General features: G+C 46.0%; 1 protein-coding gene across 4 annotated transcripts in view; it reads left to right on the top strand.

Annotated features, from left to right (window-relative positions):
• The window catches only part of RAD54L (RAD54 like), a 30,933-nt gene that overhangs the window by 858 nt on the left and 5,568 nt on the right, over positions 1-24,507 (top strand). For 3 of the 4 annotated variants that reach the window (XM_067726003.1, XM_067726004.1, XM_067726005.1), the window contains exons 2-17: positions 6-92; positions 1,483-1,602; positions 6,328-6,388; positions 7,122-7,257; positions 7,702-7,771; positions 7,891-8,179; positions 8,408-8,532; positions 13,824-13,974; positions 17,203-17,329; positions 18,362-18,436; positions 18,582-18,712; positions 19,234-19,344; positions 19,505-19,628; positions 19,982-20,060; positions 20,374-20,553; positions 24,270-24,433. In XM_067726003.1, the coding sequence (XP_067582104.1) occupies positions 6-92; positions 1,483-1,602; positions 6,328-6,388; positions 7,122-7,257; positions 7,702-7,771; positions 7,891-8,179; positions 8,408-8,532; positions 13,824-13,974; positions 17,203-17,329; positions 18,362-18,436; positions 18,582-18,712; positions 19,234-19,344; positions 19,505-19,628; positions 19,982-20,060; positions 20,374-20,553; positions 24,270-24,433 (2,030 nt within the window). Of the gene's footprint in view, positions 1-5; positions 93-1,482; positions 1,603-6,327; positions 6,389-7,121; positions 7,258-7,701; positions 7,772-7,890; positions 8,180-8,407; positions 8,533-13,823; positions 13,975-17,202; positions 17,330-18,361; positions 18,437-18,581; positions 18,713-19,233; positions 19,345-19,504; positions 19,629-19,981; positions 20,061-20,373; positions 20,554-24,269; positions 24,434-24,507 lie in introns of those variants that run through there. The other variant, XM_067726006.1, reaches the window with a different exon arrangement.

The following is a 24,507-nucleotide window of genomic DNA, read 5'->3' on the forward strand; positions in this document are numbered from 1 at the left end:
TACAGAGGAGGAGCTTAGCTCCCAGTCAGCTGGCCAAGAGAAAACCGGAAGGCGGACCCTGTGATGAGGAAGACTGGCGGCCTGAAGCAGTGGTGAGTCCTCTGCCCTCAAGGGGATAGGGAAGGTGGGGGTGCAGGCTGTTGAGGCAGAAAGGAACCCTAGACCTGGTTTCTGGGGTTACATGGAGTGAACCCCGTCACCTCCAGAAGCCTCTTTCAGTAAACTTCAGTGAGTGCTTACTATGTGTCAGGCACTGAACCACATAAATAAAATCTTTGTTCTCAAGGTGCTCATTAGAAGCTAATATGCCTCAATCTTCCTGGTTAGGAAGGGGCATTCCAAAGCAAAGAGCTGATTGGGTTGGGCTTTTGGCTCCCTTGGGGAAAAAAAAGGGGGGTTCCCCAACAGCAACTAGCAGCCCGCTCTTTTGCTCATTGTCACCTGCCCAATGTCACAGAACAGTAGAGTGTACTGGGCCTACCTTAGAGTCTGAGCTCCCTTGGGCCTAGATTGGAGGGGTAATGCCCATCCAGTCCCTGCAAATACTCAAGGGCACTATGTTCGACTTTGGACTGGGCTCTGCCTTGGAGGCTTTCTGGGGCTGGCTGTGGGCAGGACCTGTGTAACCAAAATCAGTAGGAAGATGTAGTATGTACTTCAGAGAGCAATCCAAGAAGCAGTGTTTGGCCACAGGAACTTTGGAGGAAGAGATTAGCTAAGGAACTTCTCAAAGGCATTTTTGGGCGGGGTTAGTGAGTGAGTAAAAGCCTGTAGAGAGAGCGGAAGTGGCCTGGTGTTTCTGTTTCAGGTATGCCTTAGCTTCAAATACCTTGGCAACCTGGTGCAAGTAGGTTCTTGCCTGATGGCTCAGTGGGGCTTACTCTAGTTGTACTGCTGGTGTGCAGGCGGCTCCTCTACCTGTGAGGGAGACACATTGGCTGCCCCTTGCCACTTACCTGGGTCTCAGACTTGAACTTGGGGCAGTACTTGGTGCTGTCTGCTACTGGTTGCTTCAGAAAATGCTTTCAGTGCTGGTGTTCTCACTGCTGTGGTGTGGCTGGTTGAGAGTGGTCTCAGAGGCCTGGGAGTTGGGAGCAGCTGAACTCTTGCCCTCCATTGGTAAACTCAGGGAGGGAAGCAAAGGGTCACTCAGTATTCCTTAGGGCTTTTAGAGTGAAGATTTGCGGGCAGCATGACTCTGTGCTACTGATGGACTTGCCCTTCACAGGCCCACTTCATTTACCTCTTCTAGTGCCCTTCAGATTAGGCAAATTCTTTAACCTCATTAAGCTCCAGTTTTCTCACTTGTTAAATCAGGATATAAACGTGTATTTTAGGATTACTGTGAAGATGATACACGATAATATTGTACATGTGAAGAGTTTAGCACAGTGCCTGGCACTTAAGCATTTTAAATGTTAGTTGCCATTGTGGTGAACTCTATATCTTCCAGACTTCACCTTCCCCAATTCTCTCTCCTAGACTCCTAAGAAACGGAAATCCAACAGTGAGACCCAGAGCCAGGAGTGTTTTCTGTCTCCTTTTCGGAAACCTTTGACTCACCTAACGAATCGACCACCGTGTCTGGACAGCAGTCAACATGTAAGCCCTAACTGCAACCTGCCAACGTCTGTGTGTACCCTGTTTTGTCTAGGGAGGCTCCCTCGGTCCTCACACAGTAGCCAGCAGATGCTTTAGTGGGGGCTTTGGGCCTGCCCACAGCTTCTGGGGCCTGGAAAAGGCCTGACCTCTTTCCTTAGAGATTGTGTGCCTGACTTGGAATTCCCCTTGTTTGTATTTACTTGGGCACCAGATCTCAGGTGGCTCAGATTGCTGAGGACAAGAGGGTGCAGGAGAGTGAAGGCTATGGCAGGGTGTTGGAACCTGTCAGAGAACTGTCTCTGACTCTGCTTATGGCTTCTAAGAAGTACCAGAGTCCTACAGCTTTCACGTGTATCCTCTAGTAAAATCAAAGGTAATCATCAAGTGGCAGGTTCTGTGCATTATTTCATGTAACTCATTTTTTAAGATGAGGAAGCTGAGTCTCAGAGAAGTTAAGTAATTTGCTCAAAGTTACAGAGTTGTCAGATCTGCCTAGCTCCATCCAAAGCTTTTTCCTCCAAACTTTCTGAGGGACAGAGTGACACTGATCTCCAAAAACCCTTGGATTGTGATAAGAGTGATAAAAGTGTCTTCTGTTATTCCTAACAAACCCCTTTCAGCCACACCTGAATTTGCTAATGAGATGACTTTGTAAAGCACTTAACTTTGGGGCTGGTTGCCAGGGGAACCAAACCACCAATGGCCAATGTTTAATCCGTCCTACTCTTTACAAACCCAAAAGGTATGGGAGGGTTTGGAGAACTCCCTGCTTGTTGACTTGGTGAGCTGGAAGTTGGGAAGGGGCACACCCGAAACTCCCCTGGGACAGAAGTTTCTGTGCTCACCACCCTTCCAGACCTCCCTCTGTGTCTCTTCATCTGGCTATTCATTCATATCTTTTAATATCCTTTGTGATAAATCAGTAATCTAGTAAGTAAACTATCTGAGTTCTGTGAGCCACCTAGCGAATTAATCGAACCCAAGGAGGGGGTTGTGGGAACATTTGATTTATAGCTTGTGGTCAGAAGCACAGGTAACCACCTGGACTTGAGATTTGCATCTGAAGCAGTGGGGAAGGCAGTCACGTGGGACTGAACCCTTTTAGGATCTGATGCTTTCTCCTGGAAGATAGTGTTGGAATTAAGTTGTAGGGCACCTACACGGAGGCGAAGATTTGCTTCATGTATGGAAAACCGACACATCTGGTGTCAGAAGAAGTGTAGTATTGAGAGTAGAGGAGACACAGGATCGTGCTTTTCCTTTACAGGGACATTTTGAAGGAAAAATGGGAGTATGTTGATGGGAATGTGTAGTGGAGGTTAGTTATTTGTGCATTCAGCAAACACTTAAAAACATTTTTACATAGTATTTGATGAATACAAAAACATATATGTATAATGTATATAAAATATAAAACAAACACCTGTGAACCCACCATCCGGGACTAGAACATCATCAAATTCATAATCCCTTTTCTCATTCCCAGAGGTAGCCACTATCCTGAATTATATTCATCATACCTTGCTTTTTGTGATAGTTTTACCATATATATATAATTCACTAAGTAATACATTGTTTAATCGTTTTCTTGAGCTTTAAAAAGTGGTGTGTAGTCCTCCGGGACTGTTTTCATTCCGGATTCATTTTATTGTCCTATAGAACTATATGACATAAGTGCGGATGTGGTGGGTGTATGCAAACAGGGGGCCTAACAGTCTGGAGGCTGGTGGAGACCCGAATCTGAGGGACATGCTGATTAGGTTGAGTTCTGAAGGATGCGAGGAGTTTGCCAGGTGAAGAGAACAGGAAGTTTTCTAGCTAGAGGGAACAGCCTGTTTGAAAGCTGTGGAGGAAGGGTCCCCAAAGGCAAAAATGCTTCAGGACCACAAAAGTCAGTGCAGCACTGGAGATGAAGACTTTAGCCTTAGACACAATCAATTTTAAGTCCTGTAGGATGTCTGGGTTTGCAGATGTGGGTGTGGTACCTAGGAGGGAGTTATGGACTGGAAATAGATTTGGGGTGATTGGCATAGAGTTTGTTTGACACCTACAAAGTGTATTGGAGTGTCCATGTGAATGTACAGTTAGAAGAGCTTAGGGCTGAGCCCTGAGGAACACTGACTTTTAAAGGGATTGGGCAGAGGAAGAAGAGTGCACTAGGGCACTGAGCATGAGGTCCCAGAAAGGCAAAATACTGGGAGAGTGGTGTCATGGAAGTCAAAAGCAGAGAATCTTTGAGAGGAAGGAGTGGCCAGCTTTGTCTGGTAAGATAGGGTAGAAACATATCCCTTGGAGTTAAGGTCTTGTAGGCCATTGGTGACCTTGGCCAGAATCACTTCAGAAGAGTGGAAGGGGCAGAAGATAGGAGGAGTGAGAGATAAGGAAGGGGAGACAGACTACTCTTTCTAGAAGTTTGAAGGGGAGGAGATAAGAAGTCAAAGGACATTTTGTTTTTGAGATAGGAGAGAGTTAAGCATGTTTTTTTTTTTTTTAACAACTTTATTGGGGTTAAGCATGTTTTAAATGCTGGTGAGAAAGAGCTAGTAGAGAGGGAGAAGTTGAGACAACAGGAGAGATCAGGCAGACCTGATAGAGTGACTCTCTGTGGAAGAGGGAAGCTTTGACCTTGGCGGGGAGGAGGGATGTTCTTCTCCCTCTTCTATCATCAGAAGGAAAGGGTGGTATGGGTTTTCAGTAACTAAATAAAGTGAGAGCATGCTTTCTCCTCTGCCTCTGTCAGAGTCTAGTGAGTACTACCAGACCAGATTCTTGGAGGCTGGCCATTGCAAGTCTTGCAGGCTCTGCCCTCAGATGTTTTTGGCCATGGGTCCTCACCTTCTTCCACAGTAGTTGCACAAGCCTGCACTTCTACCTGCAGAACTTGTGGCTCCTGGGTTTTACTGAAAGTCTTTTTAAATTTGGAGCATAAATTCTTGGCTACTTAGAGCTTCAATACTAGCCTCTTATATTGACAGTCTTGAAAATAATAGTTTCAGAATTAAAAGCAGAATTGACGCCAAGTTAGGAAAGAAATTAGAGTCCATTTCCTTCCTTTTCCTCTCCTTTGACTTAAAGGTAGCTTTTTGTTAGCATGTTCTATATATGAGTTTCTCATCATTGCTATGGTAATTAAACATAGTCAAAAGATTTTATTCAGCTGCAAAGAAATACGCAAATAAAGAATTTGGGCCTTTCTCCAACCCTGGGCTTGTCGTGTTATTTAGTGTGGTGATGAAGTTCAGTTCTCCACGTTCCTTTTCTATCTTCCAGTAGGTTGCCAAATATATTCATTACATTTTTCCTATTTAAACTACATTGAGTTTCTAGAATTTAAATAATCTGTATAGAAGTGAGTCAGAATTAAAAAGGTAAGAATTTCAGGGCAAGACAGGCTTGCTTTTTTCCCTATTAAAATACCTTATTGCTAAAAGGGAGTATTTTTCATTACTTCTTTTTGCACTAATGTATTCCACGAAGACTACCTTTAGGGTTTCTGCTCTTGTTCTCACCTTGCTCTCTTGGGTTCTAGCTCTTATTTTGTTGAGGTTTACAGTCTATCGTAATTCCCCGAGGGCTCAGGTGCATATAGATCAGAACTTTGATGGGAGTTTTCAGTTAGCTCAGGAGCTGGCACTGTGGACTCCCCTGCCTCCTCCTGCCCCAGCCCCGTAACCCAGTGCTGATTCCAGGCCGAAGTGATGGCACAGAGACTTCCTGTCACCCTTGTCCCTTGCTTTTTCTTGGTGATTGGCTTCCCCTCTCTCTCATGTCCTCTTTCTCATGTTTTTCCCTCTCTTGTGCCTTCCCATGGCAGGAAGCTGCTGACTCTGGGCTGATCCACATGGCTATACTCAAACAGGTTGGATTAGGAAGCCATATTGCCCCGTAGTTACAAGTAAGGGCCTGGAATCAGGAAAGTCCTGCAAATGTCATGGCTGTGTGACTTGGGAAACCACTCAGCCTCAATTTGCTCATCTGTAAAATGGGGATGCCAGTAATATATGGACCTCATAGGACTGTTAATGAGGATTAAATGGTAACATGAATGCGAGGGCTTAGCACCGCATCTGGCATACATTGTTAATCATCATTATTGTTGTCACTTTTGCTGTTGTTGTCAACATTATTTTACTAGTACTACCGCTCCTTTTACTCCTGCTACCACTACTCTTTGAAGGGCTGTTTAGTTCCCAAGGAGGCTGATGTGAGAGTTGATATGGGAATTGGATGCAGTAGGCAGAACTGATATGACAAAAAAGGAAATGTGCGCTATGCTTGGAAAGATGTAACCCTGAAGGACAGTGATTGAATCCAGACATTGGAGTTCTGTTAGTACTGGGATCGGGTGAGTTTGTGGTGCTTTCTTCTTAAGGCACTGCAGCCTAGGGAATAGTTAGGTGTCCTTACTTGGCATGGTCTTTCATGAGCTAAAGGCTCTGAGCCTTGTGGTTGACCAAGGCTAGGTATTTGCTTTGGCACTCTCTTGTCCCTGGGGATTTGTGGAACCTTATGCAAAGCCTCAAAGGTAAAAGCCATTGTACAAAACCTAATCTAATATGGAGCACATCTCCTTCTGTTCTAGATGCATCTGAATGAAACATAATCAAAATACAATGCTCTGAATGTATTACGATGCTTAAACAGGCATTTTAGACTGCATTTGTAAAAATATTATCCCATAACATCTCCAATCAGTCCTGAATCCCTGTTTCTTCTCTTTTTTAGGAAGCATTTATTCGAAGCATTTTGTCAAAGCCTTTCAAAATCCCCATTCCAAATTATCAAGGTAAAAATGAAGACTTTTCTATTTCTTAAATTAGTCACGTGTGAATATGCCTGAATAGATTAAAACCTCTGCTTTTGTAAGTACAGCTTACCTTGGAATTAAAGATGCCAGTCCAGTGGTGACTATGTATGGGGTGACCTTCCCAGGGCCTGCGTAAAGTCTGTGTTTGACAGCTTCGGCAAAGGCTACCAAGACTAACTGCCCCTCATCTTCTTGGTGGGGATATGTCAGTGTTCAGGAAGCTCCTGGTGGGCCAGGGTGGCTGATGGACCCAGGCTATATTCAGTCCAAGTGAGTTCAGTAGCATTTCCTTTATGAGGCTGACTCTGTCAGAGGCCTAGGTTCTATAGGGTTCCCCCCTGCCTTGTGTAGGGCATAGAAGTGTGCTAAAACTGGGGACTGAGAGGGAGGAGGCGAACTCTCAAGACCTCTCAGTCTTGAAAGGCCCCTTTAGGGTTTCAGACCTTTCCAGAATTGATTTGATCTAAGATGAACGAGACCTGGCCCCCCAGAAGTTTGTAGTTGAATGGGAGAAGTCATATGGAGAAAACTCTGATCTGAGGCAGACTGGGGTATTGGTCAGGCATAGGTGCCCAAACTGCTTTTGGAGAGGTTTTTGGGAGAGGGGGTCATATGGAAGCTTAGGAAAGTTTATGTGAAGGATAGGCATTTGAGCTGGGCCTGCTGGAGCTCCTCAACTTAGAGGCTTAGGTGACAAATTGTTGGTTTCTAGGTCCTCTGGGCTTTCGAGCATTGGGCCTCAAAAGGGCTGGGGTCCGCCGGGCCCTCCATGACCCTCTGGAAGAAGGTGCCTTGGTTCTGTACGAGCCTCCCTTGCTGAGCGCCCACGACCAGCTGAAGCTTGACAAGTATGTGCACTGGTATTTCTTGAGCAGTTCTGGTCCTATAAGTGCACAAACCTGGAGGGCAGAGAGCATTTTGGTGTGATTTCACCTTGGGACCTGCATATGTTTTCAGAGTGCTGTCATGACTACTGTACCATCCAGAGTGAGTAGGTGGGGAAGGAGAGTGCCTGGGGAAGAACACGTGGACATGTCCATTTGGTGGGGTTTCCTCATCCATTCCTACTGGGCTCACTCAGGGGCACAGGGAAGGTTAAGGTGATGACATAGGGAACCCATCTCCATCTCCTAACTTTCTCACCCTGGAGAGGAATTTGCTATGGTTTGGTTGCACCAGGCCAAGGAGGTCCTCTGTTAGGCAGCTGCCTCTGAATCAACAGGACACAACTTTCTGAGGGTGTGGCCTTGCCCGTGGCTGAGCTCCGTGTTTTCTTTGTTGTGTTTTCTCAGGGAAAAACTCCCTGTCCATGTGGTCGTTGATCCTATTCTCAGTAAGGTCTTGAGGCCTCATCAGAGAGAGGTAAATGGGGGGTGGGGGGGTGAGTTTGGGCTAGGGTAGGGGCTGCACCTGAGGGGCTGTCATCCCTGGGGCAGCTGCAGTGTGGATGCCAAAGTGGGCTGAGTGCTGTTATTCCCCAGGGAGTGAAGTTCCTGTGGGAGTGTGTCACCAGTCGGCGCATCCCTGGTAGCCATGGCTGCATCATGGCTGATGAGATGGGCCTGGGCAAGACGCTGCAATGCATCACATTGATGTGGACGCTTTTGCGCCAGAGTCCAGAGTGCAAGCCAGAAATTGACAAGGCAGTGGTGGTGTCGCCCTCCAGCCTAGTGAAGAACTGGTACAATGAAGTTGGGAAATGGCTTGGAGGGAGGATCCAACCTCTAGCCATCGACGGAGGCTCTAAGGACGAGATAGACCAAAAGCTGGGTAGGAGCCTTAACAAACATGGCCGCACTCCTCCATACAACCTGCTCCTGTCTTAAGTGTATCCTCACTGATGGCCAGGGTTGAGGGCAGGGAGGAGGGGTGACAGAAAGTAGAATTCCTGTGGAAAGAGTTGAAATAGTTATTTCCAGGCTAAATTAAAGAATCATCAGACTGGCTTTTTCTTTATGATATTCTCAGATTTGTTCCCTTACACCTTTTTTGTTGTAGAAGGATTTATGAACCAGCGTGGAGCCAGAGTGCCTTCTCCCATCCTCATCATTTCCTATGAGACTTTCCGCCTTCATGTCGGAGTCCTCCGGAGAGGGAGTGTTGGACTGGTCATATGTGATGAGGTACTTGATGCTCAGCTGTCTGGGTGGTAGGAGAAAGTCTGTCGATGTCTTCTCACTGAGAACTGCCATCCAAGGACTGTGCCAGTTACTGGGGGATGCAGAGGACAGAACATACTGCCTTGGAGGAGGCAAATGGGAGGGAGAGCCCATGGTACCAATTTGCCGAAAGAGGGGTTAAGCAGAGCTTGGAATGCCAAGGAGAGTGAGGTGCTGTGGGCTGATTGGTTTTGTTGCCTCTAGACAGTTTTCCTAGACCAAAGGACTTTGAAGGGTGGGAGGGATTTGGATGGGTGGAGAGACATGGTACAGTGTTTAGGGGAATAGGTTCTAGGGTCAGAAAGATCTTTGTTCAAATCCTGGCTCTGCCACTTATCAGAGTAAGTGGTAAGTTACTTAACCACCCAAGCCTCTTTTTCTGTGTCAATAAAATGGGTGATAATATCTGCCTTATGGGATTATTGTGAGCATTAAATGAAGGAAAGCTTTTATCACAGTGCCTGGTATGTCATAAGACCTTGGTACATGTCAGCTCTGGGTGTTTTTTTGTTTTTTGTTGTTGCTGTTTGTTTGTTTTTTTAATAATTCACCTTTAAAAATAATTATTTTAAATTCTGTTTTATTTTTTGGGTGTGCCACATGGCACATGGGATCTAGTTCCCTGACCAGGGATCGAACCCATGCCCACTGTAGTGGAAGCGCAGAGTCTTAACCACTGGACCGCCAGGGAAGTCTCTTATCTGTCTGTCTATCTATCTATCTCATGCAGGGCCTTTTATTTATTTATTTATGTCATTCATTCATTCATTCATTTATTGGCTGCGTAGGATCTTCGTTGCTGTGCGTGGGCTTTCTCTAGCTGTGGTGAGTGGGGGCTACTCTTTGTTGCTGTGTGCAGGCTTCTACTTGCGGTGGCTTCTCTTGTTGAGCACAGGCTCTAGGCGTGCGGGCTTCAGTAGTTGCAGCACACGGGCTCAGTAGTTGTGGCTCGCGGGCTCTAGAGCACAGGCTCAGTAGTTGTGGCTCATGGGCTTAGTTGCTCCGTGGCACGTGGGATCTTCCCGGATCAGGGCTCGAACCTGTGTCCCCTGCATCGGCAGGCAGATTCTTAACCACTGTGCCACTAGGGAAGTCCCTTAATTTTTTTTTTTATGTACGTATGTACTTATTTATTTAATTTATTTATTCTTTTTGGCTGTGTCGGGTCTTGGTTGCAGCACGCAGAATCTTCATTGAGGCATGTGGGATCTTTCGTTGTGGCGTGTGGGCTTCTCTCTAATTGTGGCCTGCAGGTTTTCTCTCCTCTAGTTGTGGCATGAAGGTTCCAGAGTGCGTGGGCTATGTAGTTTGCGGCACGCAGGCTCTCTAGTTGAGGTGCGTGAGCTCAGTAGTAGTGGTGTGCGGGCCTATCTGCCCTGCGGCTTTTGGGAACCTAGTTGCCCGACCAAGAATCCAACGCGCGTCCCCTGCATTGGAAGGCGAATTCTTTACCACTGGACCACCAAGGCAGTCCCCTCAGCTTTGGTTTTTATTCTAGGCTGAGAGGACTCATGAACAGAAGCACGGAGATAGGAAAGTCCAGTGTGGATAGTCCATACACCTTGTGAGTCTGTGTTGACTCTCTGGGACTAAGGAAAATACGTCAGTTGTTACTCTCTGGCCTTTTCCAGCACTGTACATGAAGGGTGGTAGGGATGCAACTACTTGGAAAGGAGTGAGGGTGGCTGGGAGCTTCCCAGTATAAAGAATTTCCCACGTCTTTAGGGGACTTGGCTACCCTGAGCCTGCTGCCATTGTTTACATCTTGGGGAAAGTAAGGTCACTTTGCACACCCCTGGGGCTTTAGTGGAGAGGTGGCTGAAAGACTTGGCCCCATCTGTCAACTGATTGGCAGGCTTGACTGTGCTCTGGGGACTATATAGATTACCCTGTATCTGAGGGTTTGGGGAGAGGACAGAGAAGAAAAACTTACTTTGGGGTACCATGCTTGCTAGTAGTGAGCTGTTTCCCAGTTGAGCTTTTGTCCTTATGAAGAGTCTGGCATGTCTTCCAACTTCCAATACCCTGATGGGCCATTCCTTGGTAGGAGTAAGAGATTTAGCAGGTTGAGATGGGGTATGCACGTGGCCACTGTCCAGGACCCTGGCATTTGCTTCATCACCATGGAGGGGGACGGTGCCAGGAGCCTGGTCTAGAGACCAGGGCATTGGGGAAGGGAAGGGAAGGCAGGCTGTTGAGCCCTTGAGGACTGGGCGGCATCTAGATTTTCTTCTGCTCTATAGTGTTTCGTTTCTTCCTCATTCTCTCCTGTTTTCTGAGCTGACTGGCATGAGGGACCAGGCTGCCTCTTGCCACACTGCAGGGTCCTGGCCCTCCCTTCTGCTCTTCTACCTTTTATTTATTTATGTTTTTTTTTCTTTTTTTTCTACCTTTTATTTGTCAGCAGTGTGTTAATTGTCAGAGACCCGAGGAAGCCAAAGTCCTGAAAGATAGTCAGCCTACTCTAGAAGTTTGTCCTGTTTGGATCTGGGAAAGAGAAGGTTCTGCCCCAGCTTTCATGTTCCCAGCTTCCTCCCAGCTGATGCTTTTCTCTGGAACACAGAAATAATAACATAATAATAGCATAATAACTGTACAGAATCTTGATCCACATTGTAATCTGAGTTAGACAGGGCAAGTCAGAACACTTGGGATCAGCGTTGGCTTTGCCACTTGTAAGCATGACAGCAGATGAGACTGCTCTGAGACTATAGAGTAGATAGCACATGGTCTACCTGAAAGGGACATGATACAGATCAAGAAAGAGGATATAGGGAAGCATTTTGTAAGGTGTATGAACAGGGGAGGGATTGACGTCATCATCATCGTCATCATCTCAGTTTTGGAGATGAGGAGACTGAAGCTCAGAGAAGTGCTGGGACTTGAATCCAGGTCTGAGATTTTAAGTCCTGGCTCTTTCTTCTCTCTTAATGCCTTGGTTGTAACCAAAGCTTGGTGTAGGGAGAAGCTTGGCTTGGTTATGGAAGGACTCGTCCCTGTATGCCTTATCTGGACCCATGTATGTTCCTTTACAAGTGCTAGAACACAAAGCAAGTCAGATGCTGGGAAATGCAGTAAAAACAAGAATCTACTCATGGGGCTTATGTTTCAGAGAGACAAGTGGTGGTATTTAATCTTGGTGTCATTTTTTGCTTTTAAAAGGATAAGCTGAGAATTCTGCCAGAACAGAAGTTTAGCAGCAGCTTATAAATAAGAACTCTGACAACTTTTCATCTGGCCAAACATTTGATTTGCTGAGATGCCAGCATTTGGGTTTTAAATCTGTGGCCGATGGTGGCAGGAGCCGGGTCTGGAGCCAGGAAGGTCCCATGGGAGCTGGGGTTGGCTTTCCCTTTCACAGAGACCCACAGGGGTAGTGCATCAGTTCAGTTCATTAATTGAGTTATTAAGTACCTGTTTTGTGTCAGGCCCTGGGGATCTCATGATTGCCAGCCATCAGGGAGCTTCAGTTTAGAGGGATCCAATTGTTTAGAGGGATCCAATGCATGCCCATTTCCCCAGGGCCTTTTGGGTAATTTCTTCACAAGTTTCAGGTCTTATTTCCCTCTTCAGCTCAGAAGTATCAGCCTCTTGTTTCAGGGCTGTTGCTTGGATCCTCCAGTCACTTTTAAGTTTCTTTGTTTAGGATGTCTTTAAAATTTTTTTTTAAAACAGATATAATTGACATACAATGTTTTCATTTTAGGTATACAACATCCAGTCATTTTTTTTTTTAATTAAAATTCTATGGGTGTCTGTCTAATTCTTCAATAGCAATGTTGCTTATTCATTCATTCTTCAGCAAGCATTCACTGAGCAGTGTTCTGTGTGGGGCTCTGTCCCGTGCACTGTTACAAAGGCAAATCTGACATGGTCTCTGCCTTTAAAAGTTCCTGCCTTGGTGAGGAGGTAAAGTACAATCGAATGTGATTAGTGTATATAGCAGTAGATGAGAGGCAGAGTAGTATACTGCCCGGACTTCAGAATCTCACACACCTGAGTTCAAATCTCAGTTCTGCTACTTGATACCATCATGATTTTGAATAACTGTGCACCTCTCTGAACCTCATTTTCTCTAAAAGGGTATTGTAATTTCCTCTCATCTGATTGTTATCTGGATTATAGAAGAGAATATAGGTAAAGTGCTTAGTATAGTGCCTGGCACATTAAAAGGATTCAGTGCACAGCTGTTATGTACAGACTGCCATAAGAGCCAGAGGTGAGAGACCCCAACAGCCTGGGGTCATTGAGGAAGGCTTTGCATAGGAGGTGACATTTGAGGAATTTGCCTGTGGAAGAGAATTGTGGGCAGAGGAATGGCATGGGCAAAGAGACCTAAGGAAATCCAGCATTAGGAGTGGTGAGTTATAGTTTCCTGGACTGTGACAAGCTGTGGAGAGTGTCACAGAAGTCAGCTGGGTCCTTTTTGAGAAGTACTAAGCTAACGAGCTTGGGCTTGATCCCACAGATGGGAGAGTCAGTGGAGGGTCTGTGTTTAATTGCACTGTGAAAGGCTGGCTTATTTGTTCATTCTTTCACTGGTGGTTGTGTTTTGCGTGCCCTGCCCAGTGTGGGGCTGAAAGGGACTGGGGGTAGAAAAGGCACAGGCCTTGCCCGTGTGATTCTTTGGGAGAGAGGAAAGTTGATAGGGTCCTTTACCATTTTGTTGAAAAAGGCTTAAAAGAGAAGTAACAGGTGTGTATTGGGGTGGGTGATATAGGGATAGGGGAAGAGATGCAAAGAGAGGCAGAGAGAGGCTCTTTCTTTAGATATCTGAGCTGGCTGGATTCTGTGGAAAGAGGAGAGGAGGAGCCTGGACCAAGTCCCCTTAGCACTGATAGCTTGGAGACTAATACAGAAGGCATCTGGCTCAGGAGGTTATAGGATGGTTGGGCTAGTGCAGGGGGAGGATTCCCTGAAAGCACGGGTCTCTAACATGTCTGAATGATCTCTGAAGAGGATAGGCAGGCTGCTATGGCTCTGGAGGTTGGGGCAGGGAAGAGGAGGGGAAGAAATAGAGAATCCATGCTTTATGGATATAGCATTGGTCTAGAAGCTGAAGGTCTGTCTCTTGAGCCTGGCATTTCTCCCCAAGAGAGTGGGTAAACTCTCGCTTTTGCTGCCCGCTGCCCAGTTCCCAAGGCCTCAGGACCTGTAATGCTCATGATTCCTCTTTGCTTGTCTATACAAGATTTTGTTACTATTAGGGAGGCCACATTGTGCCCATGCCTAAGTGAGAATTAATTTCCTTTCAGGGACACAGGCTCAAGAACTCTGAGAATCAGACTTACCAGGCCCTGGACAGCTTGAACACCAGCCGACGGGTCCTCATCTCCGGGACTCCCATCCAGAATGATCTCCTTGAGTATTTCAGCTTGGTACATTTTGTTAATTCGGGAATCCTGGGTAAGTATCTTGGCCTTGTCTGCTATACTGGAGAGGAGCCTTGCCTTAGCCTTGGGATTGTAGCGCTAGCTGAGGAGAGAGAGGAGAGACCACTAGTTATATGTGGGTCACTAGGCACTCTTCTAGGAAGACTTCTCATGTCAAGGAGTAGCAAAGCCATTGGGAGACCTTGGCTCTGCTGAGCTACTCATCAAGGCCCACTCTGGTCTTTTTTTTCACTGCAGAGGTCGCAGGGGCTACGCAGGGCATTGCCTCTATGAGCTGGGGATGGAACTACTATCCCCAGGCATTTTTGCTCATCACATCCTAGCTGCCTCACAAGAGCTTTCGCCTCAGAGCAGACTCTGTATTGGGCAGTTTTGTTTTTAACCATTTTTTAGTGTGCAACTTAGTGTCATTAAGTACGTTCACATTGTTGTGCAACCATCACCGCCAACCATCTCCAGAACTTTTTTCATCTTGCAAAAGTGAAACTCTACCCATTAAGCAGCAGCTCCCCATTTCCCACTCCCCCCAGCCCCTGGCAACCATAGCTTGGGCAGTTCTTGCACATAGATATCTGTGGAAGGGTTTATTAGTGCCCAGTTTTGAACTTTAAAGAATCATATAGCATATTTTCCTTTGCATCTGGATTCTTTTGTTCGATATTATGTGTATGAGATTCACCCATGTTGTTGCTTATAGCAGTAGTTTTTCACTTTAGTATACTATTCCATTTCATGAATATACCAGAATTTATTAGTTCTACTGTTGATAGACAATTGAATTGTTTCCAGTTTTTTATTATTTTGAATAATGATCCTGTGAACATTCTTCTACATTTTTTTTTTTTTTTTTTTTTTTTGCGGTACGCGGGCCTCTCACTGTTGTGGCCTCTCCCGTTGCGGAGCACAGGCTCCGGACGCGCAGGCTCAGCGGCCATGGCTCACGGGCCTAGCTGCTCTGCGGCATGTGGGATCTTCCCAGACTGGGGCATGAACCCGCGTCCCCTGCATCGGCAGGCAGACTCTCAACCACTGTGCCACCAGGGAAGCCCTTGTACGTTTTTTTTTACCTGAGCATAGTATGCGTTCCTCTGTCGTAAGAGTGGAATTGCTGGGTCATATGTTATGCGTGTGTTTAACCCTAGTAGATACTCCAGTTTTCCAGAGTGATTGTACTGGCAGTATATGAAAATTCCAGTATCTCTACATCAGGGGCCAGCAAATTTTTTCTTAAAAGGGTAGATAGCCAAAAAAAAAAGGCTAGATAGTTATTTTAGGCTCGTAGGCCATACTGTCTCTGTCACAGCTACTCAGCTCTGCTATTGCAGTAGGAAAGCAGCCATAAAATGTAAATGAATGAGCATGGATGTGTTCTAATAAAACTATTTATAGAAACAGGTGGCTGGCCCATGGCTATAGTATGCTGGCCTCTGTTTTATAGCATCACCAATATTTATCTTTAGAACACATTTTAAAAAAAATTTAGTCATTCTGGGTGGGTGTTTAGTGATATTTCATTGCATTTATTTAATGTTGAATAAAACTCAAACACCTTTGGGCCTTCCCTGGTGGTCCAGTGTTTAAGACTCTGTGCTCCCAGTGAGTGCAGGGGACCTGGGTTCGATCCCTGGTCAGGGAACTAGATCCCACACGTGTGCAGCAGCAAAGAGTCCACGTGCCGCAAATAAAGATCCTACACGTGGCAACGAAGATCCTGCATGCCACAGCTAAGATCCGGCGCAGCCAAATAAATAAATAATATTTTTTAAAAAAAAAGATTGTTTAAAAAAAAAGTTGAACACCTTTTAATATGTTCATTGGCCATTTGGAGATCCTCTTTTGTGAGGTACCTGACCTTTTAAATTCCTGGCCAAAACAAAACCCTATACTCATTAAACAGTTGCTCCCTATCCTCACTTACCACCAACCCCTATCAACCAGTCTGCTTTCTGTCTCTGTGGACTTGCCTATTGTGAATATTTTCTATAAATGGAATCATATAATATGGGACCTTTTGTGTTTGGCTTCTTATACTTAGCATAATGCTTTGAAGGTTCATCCATATTGTAGCAAGTATCAGTACAGATCTTCCTCAACTTATGATGGGGTTCTATGCCACTAAACCCATTGTAAGTTGAAAATATTTTAAGTCAAAAATGCATTTAAGGGACTTCCCTGGTGTTCCAGTGGTTAAGACTCCACGCTTCTACTGCAGGGGTGCAGGTTTGATCCTTTGTCGGGGAACTAAGATCCTGCATGCCATGTGGCAGGGCATCCCAACCAAAAAAAAAAATCATAAAATATAAAGTGGTATGCGGCATATAAAATAATTGTACACCTTGAAGGAAAAAAAGCATTTAATGTCAAACATCATAACTTAGCCTAGCCTAACTGAAATGTGCTCAGAACACTTAAATTAGCCTACAGTGGGTAAAAGCATTTCACACAAATCCTATTTTATAATAAAGTGCTGAATATCTCATGTAATTTATTGAATACTGTACTGTAAGTGAAAAACAGAATAATTTTATGGGCATAGAATGGTTATAAGTATATCGGTTGTTAACCCTCATGATCACGTGGCTGACTGGGAGCTGTGGCTCACTGTTGCTGCCCAATATCAAGAGAGAGTATGGTATTTCATATTGCTAGCCTGGGAAAAGATGAAAATTAAAAATTTGAAGTATAGTTTCTACTGAATGCATATTGCTTCCACACAATCATAAAGTCGAAAATTCGTAAGTCAAACCATCATAATAAGTTGAGGACTGTTTTTTGTTTGTTGTTTTGGCCACGCTGCATGGCATGCGGGATTTTAGTTCCCCAACCTGTGCCCTCTGCAGTGGAAGCGTGGAGTCTTAACCACTGGACCACCAGGGAAGTCCCAGTTGAGGACTGTCTTGTACTTCATTGTACATGCTACTTCATCTCTTATAAGCAGTATATAGGTGGGCTATTAAAAAAAAAATGTCCAGTTTGACAATTGGATTATTTGGTCCATTTACATTTAATGTAATTAGTTATATATTTGGGTTTTGATCTACTTGCTATCTTATTATTTGGCCTTTCAAGTCCTTGCTGCTTTGGTAGCTCTCTGATCCATTCAAACAGAAATTGCCTATAATTTGTTCAGCTTTGTTGTTCTCAGTAAAAGGTTGGTCTGTGACAAAGTAGTCTGCTGTTACTAGCAGTGGGAAAGTCATTACTTTTCTATATTCCTTAATGCCTTTTCTCCTGTGCTTAGGAACTGCCCAGGAGTTCAAGAAGCATTTTGAATTGCCAATTTTGAAGGGTCGAGATGCAGCTGCCAGTGAGGAAGATAGGCATCTAGGAGAGGAGCGACTGCGGGAGCTCATCAGCATTGTGAATAGGTAATGGGGTGTGGGCTAGACAGTAGTACCTCCCTTTGGGTCCCCCCACATTAGGTCATCAGAATTGCCTCCTTAGCCATCCAAAGCCAATCCTTTGTGGCCTTGGCCTTGAGGTCTGGGATTCTCCTGAGAGAGTGTGATTGTGCCCTGACAGTAGTCACTGAATAAATGAAGGGGTCTTGCAGGCTGATTCCCTGCTTTCTCCCTGACCTTGGGCACTGTGGTCTGGTTTGGTGCCGCTTAGCGTCCTGCTGAGGAAGCTTTTTTCTGTTGCTAGACCTCCTGAGCAAAATACCCCTTGGAGCATTGTTATTACTTCAGAAGTTTCCTCTCAGTCTCACCCCTAAAGCACCAGGCGTCCCTTCCCACGTCCCATAGCTTTCTGTGACAGGTAGTAGATCTGAAGGATGGGTATGGCTCCCAGGCTGACAAGGCTCTCTCCAGGGGGGCCACATAGCTCAAGGGGCAGGTACATTCTGGAGTCCTCTGTTGTAGTTATGTGTACTTGATGATTTGCTTCCTGAAGAGTCTTGCTTTTGCCAACAGGCACCTCCCTCTCAGGTTAAGATGGCAGGAAGGAGAGTCAGTGTGCTCTTAGGAGCTGCTGCTTAGGTGCTTGATCCTGTCCTTCCTGGTCTGCCAGGTAGTATGGGCATACTTTCATTGAATCTTGGGCCGTGTGGCAGCAGGCATTTGAGCAAATGCAAGCAGAAACTCCCATTAGGGCTCAGTGGTTTACAGCTTACTTCCCCTGTCAGAGGACCAGGCTTAGTAGACCTCTGCCTTCTCTTGAAAGGCAGCTGACCTTTTGAAGGCAAAGAGAGAGTTGTCCGTCTGAGCTAGACTGTTTGAAAGGGTCTCTGTTCCCGTGACTGAGACCCTGGTATAGATATCTTTGCCATAGGGCTGATGGGTTTCTGACATTTGATACTACAAAAGAAAATCAGTCTTGGTCCTTTGGGTGGTAGCTTTTATTCCGGTATTAGCGTGGCAGTTTTATCAGCCCCTTGTCTTTTTATCTTGTTCTCCCAGGTGCCTGATACGGAGGACATCTGATATCCTTTCTAAATATCTGCCTGTGAAGATCGAGCAGGTGGTTTGTTGTAGGTACTAAACTCAACTGAGGGGTGTGGAGTGAGTGGGTAAAAGCTCAGTCCCTGAGGTATGGCTGGGCTCTCAGTGTGTCCTTAGAGGGCAGAAGTGTGGTCCAGCATTTCCTGCTGACCCAGCTCCTTTTTTTTTTCTTTTTCAGGCTGACACCCCTTCAGACTGAATTATACAAGAGGTTTTTGAGACAGGCCAAGCCAGCAGAAGAGTTGTGTGAGGGCAAGATGAGTGTGTCTTCCCTTTCTTCCATCACTTCACTAAAGAAACTATGTAATCGTGAGTTGGATCCGTGCGCCGGGGTCCTCTGTGAGAGTGAGCAAGGAAGGTAGTTGAACCACCTTCACTAAAACTTGTCCATAGTCCTCATAGAGGCCACATGTAATTCTGTGCCTCCACAAGGCATGAGCTCATGTATTGTGTACTCTAAACCAGACCTTTTGCTTTGGAAAATTTAGCTTATCCTTTGCCTGACCCATGCTTGATGCTTGGAATATATAGGACTGTGCGTGAGAGTGTGTGCACACACACACATGCATATAAAATATTGGACAGGGGGAAAAGTAACAAACTTTTCCCTGTCTGGTATAGCTCGCCTCTTGTTGGGAGAACACAGAACACACTAGTGAGCAAAATTGTCCACTCATGATCCCAGGTGGCACTGACTGCACACTGGGATTTGGAAACAAGCAAATCTGGTGCTGAGGAAGGTCTGGGTAGGCTTCTAGAGGGCGTTCTAATGAGCATTGAAGTGGAAACTTCTGAAAGCAATGTAGCTGGCATTTTGGAGTTTTTTTCAGATCCAGCTCTAATCTATGACAAGTGTGTGGAGGAAGAGGATGGCTTTGAAGGTACCTTGGACATATTTCCCCCTGGGTATAGCTCCAAGGCTCTAGAGCCTCAGCTGTCAGGTGAGTCCTTTCCTACCAGTCTTTGGGCTCCTCTGGGAAGAGGGGTGGGAGGTTGTCTCTTTGTGCTAGATCTATTCTGTCTCACGGCAGGATATCAAGAGTAAGAATCCTGGGCCATTGGGATGGCCCATTGGGTGCTGATGGTTGTTGATCTCCCCAGGTAAGATGCTGGTCCTTGATTACATTCTGGCGGTGACCAGAAGTCGCAGCAGTGACAAAGTAGTGCTGGTGTCCAATTACACTCAGACATTGGACCTCTTTGAGAAACTCTGCCGGGCCCGAAGGTAGGGAAGAGCTGTCAAAGGGGTACCTCTCCTACTGTACCCCTAGGAAAAGTAGGTGTTCTGATTGGTGGATATGGACCAAGATGTGGATGCAGGAGGGACTTTCCAGAAGATGTCTGTTCCCTTATTGCTGCAATGGCCATAACTCCATCTCCAAGCAGAATAGTCCTTTGTCCTTCACATACTCCACAGGACAGTCCTAGCCCTTAGCTCCCTGCTACTCCCTTTGGGAGTTTAGGGTTTCAGGCTGTATATGAACAGCCTTCAAGCATGGTTAGTTCAGTCTCTTCAGTAGCTCTGGCTCCAAGGGGGCTCTGCTTCCTTCATGATTTGATCTTTGGATTCCCCTTCAGGTACTTATATGTTCGCCTGGATGGCACAATGTCCATTAAGAAGCGAGCCAAGGTTGTGGAGCGCTTCAACAATCCGTCCGTAAGTGCACAGCTCCTGTCCCCACACCACTAATGCAATAACATCAGAACTACGGGTTGACAGAGAATCTAGAAAGGGGCTCGGCTTTAGGTCTCTCTTGACTTTTTTTTTCTGGTGGGTGTGGCAGGGTTAGGCTGATTGGTTGGTGATGACTGTACTGGGAACTGACCTTGTGGGCTGGTAAACTGGCTGGTAGGTAGGCAAACTGGTGGTCCTCACAATTGGTCTGCACATGAGAGAACAGTTGGCTGGGCTGAGCAAGATTCTTAGTTTGGGCTGTAAGTGGTTCTTTTTCTCCTTCTTCTCTTTCCAGAGTCCTGACTTTGTCTTCATGCTGAGCAGCAAAGCTGGGGGCTGTGGCCTCAATCTCATTGGGGCTAACCGACTGGTCATGTTTGACCCTGACTGGAACCCAGCCAATGATGAACAAGCCATGGCCCGGGTCTGGCGTGATGGTCAAAAGAAGACCTGCTATATCTATCGCCTGCTCTCTGTAAGGATGGTGATAATGGTCAGCGTAGGTGTGGGTCGTGGAATAAGACTTTCAGGACCACCTTGGGTTGTGTCTTATTGCCTCTCTTTGGCCCCTCTGCCCGTAACAGTGGCCAGGCTATGGGCTTAGCCTGGAGCTCTTTATTCTTCTTTTCTCTCCCTCTCTCACCACCCTGTTCCTCAGATCCTTCTTACTATGCCCTCTGGATGCCTGTGCAGTAGTTAACAAACTCCCCTGTGGCCTCATCCTTTTCACAGGACACTTGATTTCTCTTACACCTGATTTCGTCCGTGCCGCTTGCCTTGTAGTCTTTTCACACCCAGTGTCCCACGGGGCTAAGAAGTGGTATTGGCATTCTCCAAGTTCTCAGTGATCAGTCAGACCATCCATCCTATAGTACCTCTTCTGAAGCTCATGTTGTCTTGACTACCCTCTTTTCCTTGCTACAGTCACCTACCTTCTGCTGTTCACCTAATTCATCAATAACTTTGGATACCAGTTCAGTCTTCATTTCTTCCCCAAATCCAGCTATCATCCTGGCTGACTTCAAGGACCATGCAATTTTCCAGCACTCTGGCCTTCACGTTTCCTTGACTTCATCTCTAATGACCTCTTTAACTCCCCCTCATTTTTTTTTTTAACTTTATTTTTTATTTATTTATTTTTGGCTGCCTTGGGTCTTTGTTGCTGCGTGCGGGCTTTCTCTAGTTGTGGTGAGCGGGGCCTACTCTTCGTTGTGTTGAGCGGGCTTATTGCAGTGGCTTCTCTTGTTGCGGAGCACAAGCTCTAGGCGCGTGGGCTTCAGTAGTTGTGGCACGCGGGCTCAGTAGTGGCTCCCGGGCTCTAGAGTGCAGGCTCAGTAATTGTGGCGCACGGGCTTAGTTGCTCTGCAGCATGTGGGATCTTCCCGGACCAAGGCTCGAACCTGTGTCCCCTGCATTGGCAGGCAGATTCCCAACCACTGCACCACCAGGGAAGTCCCTTTTAAAAAAATAAAAAATAAAATAATTTATTTTTGGCTGCATTGGGTCTTCATTGTTGGGTCTTCATTGCTGCTTGCGGGCTTTCTGTAGTTGCTGTGAGTGGGGCCTGCTCTTTGTTGTGGTGCACAGGCTTATTGCGGTGGCTTCTCTTGTTTCAGAGCTTAGCTCTAGGCATGCGGACTCAGTAGTTGTGGCTCGTGAGCTCTAGAGCGCAGGCTCAGTAGCTGTGGAGCACGGGCTTAGTTGGTTCGTGGCATGTGGGATCTTCCCGGACCAGGGCTCAAACCCATGTCCCCTGCATTGGCAGGCGGATTCTTAACCACTGTGCCACCAGGGAAGTCCTCCCCCTCATTTTTTTACTCTCATTATTCCAAAGGCCACAGTATGGAACTTGTAACAGTACCCAAACTACACAGTACCCAGAACTTTAATTAATACCTATCATTCTACTCTCATTTCCTGTCCTTCCAGCTTTCTCATACCTCCTATATCTGTTTCAACCTCATGTCCCTAGTTACCCCCACCCCAGCTCCTCCCAGTCTGGCTTCCCTTTCTATTCAGCCTGATCCTCATCGTGCATCCTTTCAGCCACTCTTCTAATACCTACTCCATGTGGATCCTTATAGCTGTTCTCAGCTTCAGCTTCTGCGCCAGATACAGCTTGCGTTTACAGATTGGCGCTACCACAGATTAATTGTCCATTTTGAGCGGGGCCATATCTCATTTCCTTCACCAGCTACTTCAAGCCTTCACCATTTTCCTCAAGCTTCCTACCTGGCCCTGTCTTTCCTTCTTTCTGGAGAGACTTTGTCTTCTACTTCACAGAGAAAATGTAGGCTACCAAGCTTAAATTCTCTTGCCTAACTTCCTCTCTCTGTCAGTCTTTACACCTGCTCTTCCCTTCCATTCTCAAAGGAAAATCATTTCCTTCCTCTCTGTTCGAGGCTTATCATTCCAGCTCTGCTCTAGACCCTTTTCCTATCCTTTCCTTTCTTAGTTGATCAGTTTATCCTTTATTTCCCTGAAGTCTGTAAACATTGTCAAGTAGCTCTCACCTTAAAAACAAGTTTCTCAACCCTCTGTCCTATTGCAGTGACTACCTTGGGTTACTTTTCATTCACTGTCAGATTTTTCCAAAGCCTACAGATTTACTTCATCTCATCTCCTATTCACTTATCTCACCAGTTATGCCACTGAACCTGCTTTCGATGTATTGGCTTCCTAATTGCTAAAACAAGAGACTCTTGATTTTTCTTCTTTGTATATCTGACACTGTTGGCTACAAATCTTAAAATTCTTTTCTCTTTGGAAACTCCACTCTGGTTTTCCTACCGCTGTGATTATATGCACTCATTATATTGACAAGTCTCTAATTAACTTTTTAGCCCAGATCTCTTACCTGAGTTCTAGACCCATATTTCCATCACCTACTGTATATTTCTACTTAAATGTCTTACGAGTATCCCCTTCTGAATTTTGTCATTTAATGGCTCTGTTATCCACCCAACCCAAATCTGGATATCATCCTACTGGACCATTCTGTTTCCTAACCAGATTCTAATTATACCATTGATTTTACCTTCTCAAAATTTCCTTAATCTAACCTTCCTCTCCATTCCATACTAAAATCATAGTCATCTGACTCCCTAATTCTTTACCTTTGGTCTTATCATAACGCATTCTTCACAACTACTTCTGGAATGAGCTTTCCAAAAATTCTAACTTTGCTTTTCACTTCCAAGACAAGGCCAAGCTCTTTAGCCTGGCATCCAAGTTTCTCCAGTATGGGGCTTTCTTAGTCCCAGCTCTTACATACTGTACTCCTACCATCCTCTAGACAGGCCAGACTCCTCACAGTCCTCTAATAGGCCAGGCTTATGGGTTTTGTTCTTACACGTGGAATGCCTTCTCTCTTTCCTTGTAAACCATCTATTCATTTTTCAAGATTCAGCTCAAGGATAATCCTTACTTTCAAGATTTTCAACATTATTCCATTCCACCATCCCTCTTGTGGGTCCCTGGGTATCCTATACAGATTTCTATCATTGTACCAATTATATGTCTCTCTCTCCCGCAGTAGTCTATGAGTATAAGAATAAGGATCATATTGGATTCTTCTTTGTATCCTGGCATTAGCACAGGGCCTGGCATAGGATACTCAAAGGACATTTACTTGAGTGAGTGAGATTTGGACTTGGTGTGGAGATCTGCTGCTGCAGACAAACCTCAGCCCACCCTGAAGAAATTTAGCGAGGCCCTGGAATCCTCCATTGGCACAGAAAATATCCTGGGTGGGCAGACATGCACAAGTCATATTCCCAAAAGATAGACTGGGAAAATGGGCTTAGATCAGGGGTCCCCAACCCTTGGGCTGGGGACTGGAACTGGTCCACGGCCTGTTAGGAACTGGGCCGCACAGCAGGAGGTGAGCAGCAAGTGAGCAAAACTTCATGTGGAGCTCCCCATTGCTCGTATTAACCACCTGAGCCATTCCCCACCCCCCCATCCACCCGTCACCAGTCTGTATGAAAATTGTCTTCCACGAAACCACCAGTCCCTAGTGCCAAAAAGGTTGCGGACCGCTGGCTTAGATGAACAGAGTTATTGCTGCAAGACTCTTCTCATTCATCTCCCCTTCTCTTGGGTGGCTATAGTTTCAACCCCTGGGTTTTCCTGCCCCCTATGTTTGGAGGTGACTTAGCCCTGGCTTCCACCCCTACCCCCCACCCCCAGGCAGGAACCATTGAGGAGAAGATCTTTCAGCGTCAGAGCCACAAGAAGGCACTGAGCAGCTGTGTGGTGGACGAGGAGCAGGATGTGGAGCGGCACTTCTCTCTAGGCGAGTTGAAGGAGCTGTTTACCCTGGATGAGGCTAGCCCCAGTGACACACATGACAGGTGGGTGAAGTGCCCTGCTGGCCATTACCTCTGAACACCCTACACAGCATGGAGATGGGATCTACAGTAACCAC

Source organism: Pseudorca crassidens, chromosome 2 (genome assembly GCF_039906515.1).
Source record: "Pseudorca crassidens isolate mPseCra1 chromosome 2, mPseCra1.hap1, whole genome shotgun sequence".
Taxonomy (NCBI): domain Eukaryota; kingdom Metazoa; phylum Chordata; class Mammalia; order Artiodactyla; family Delphinidae; genus Pseudorca; species Pseudorca crassidens.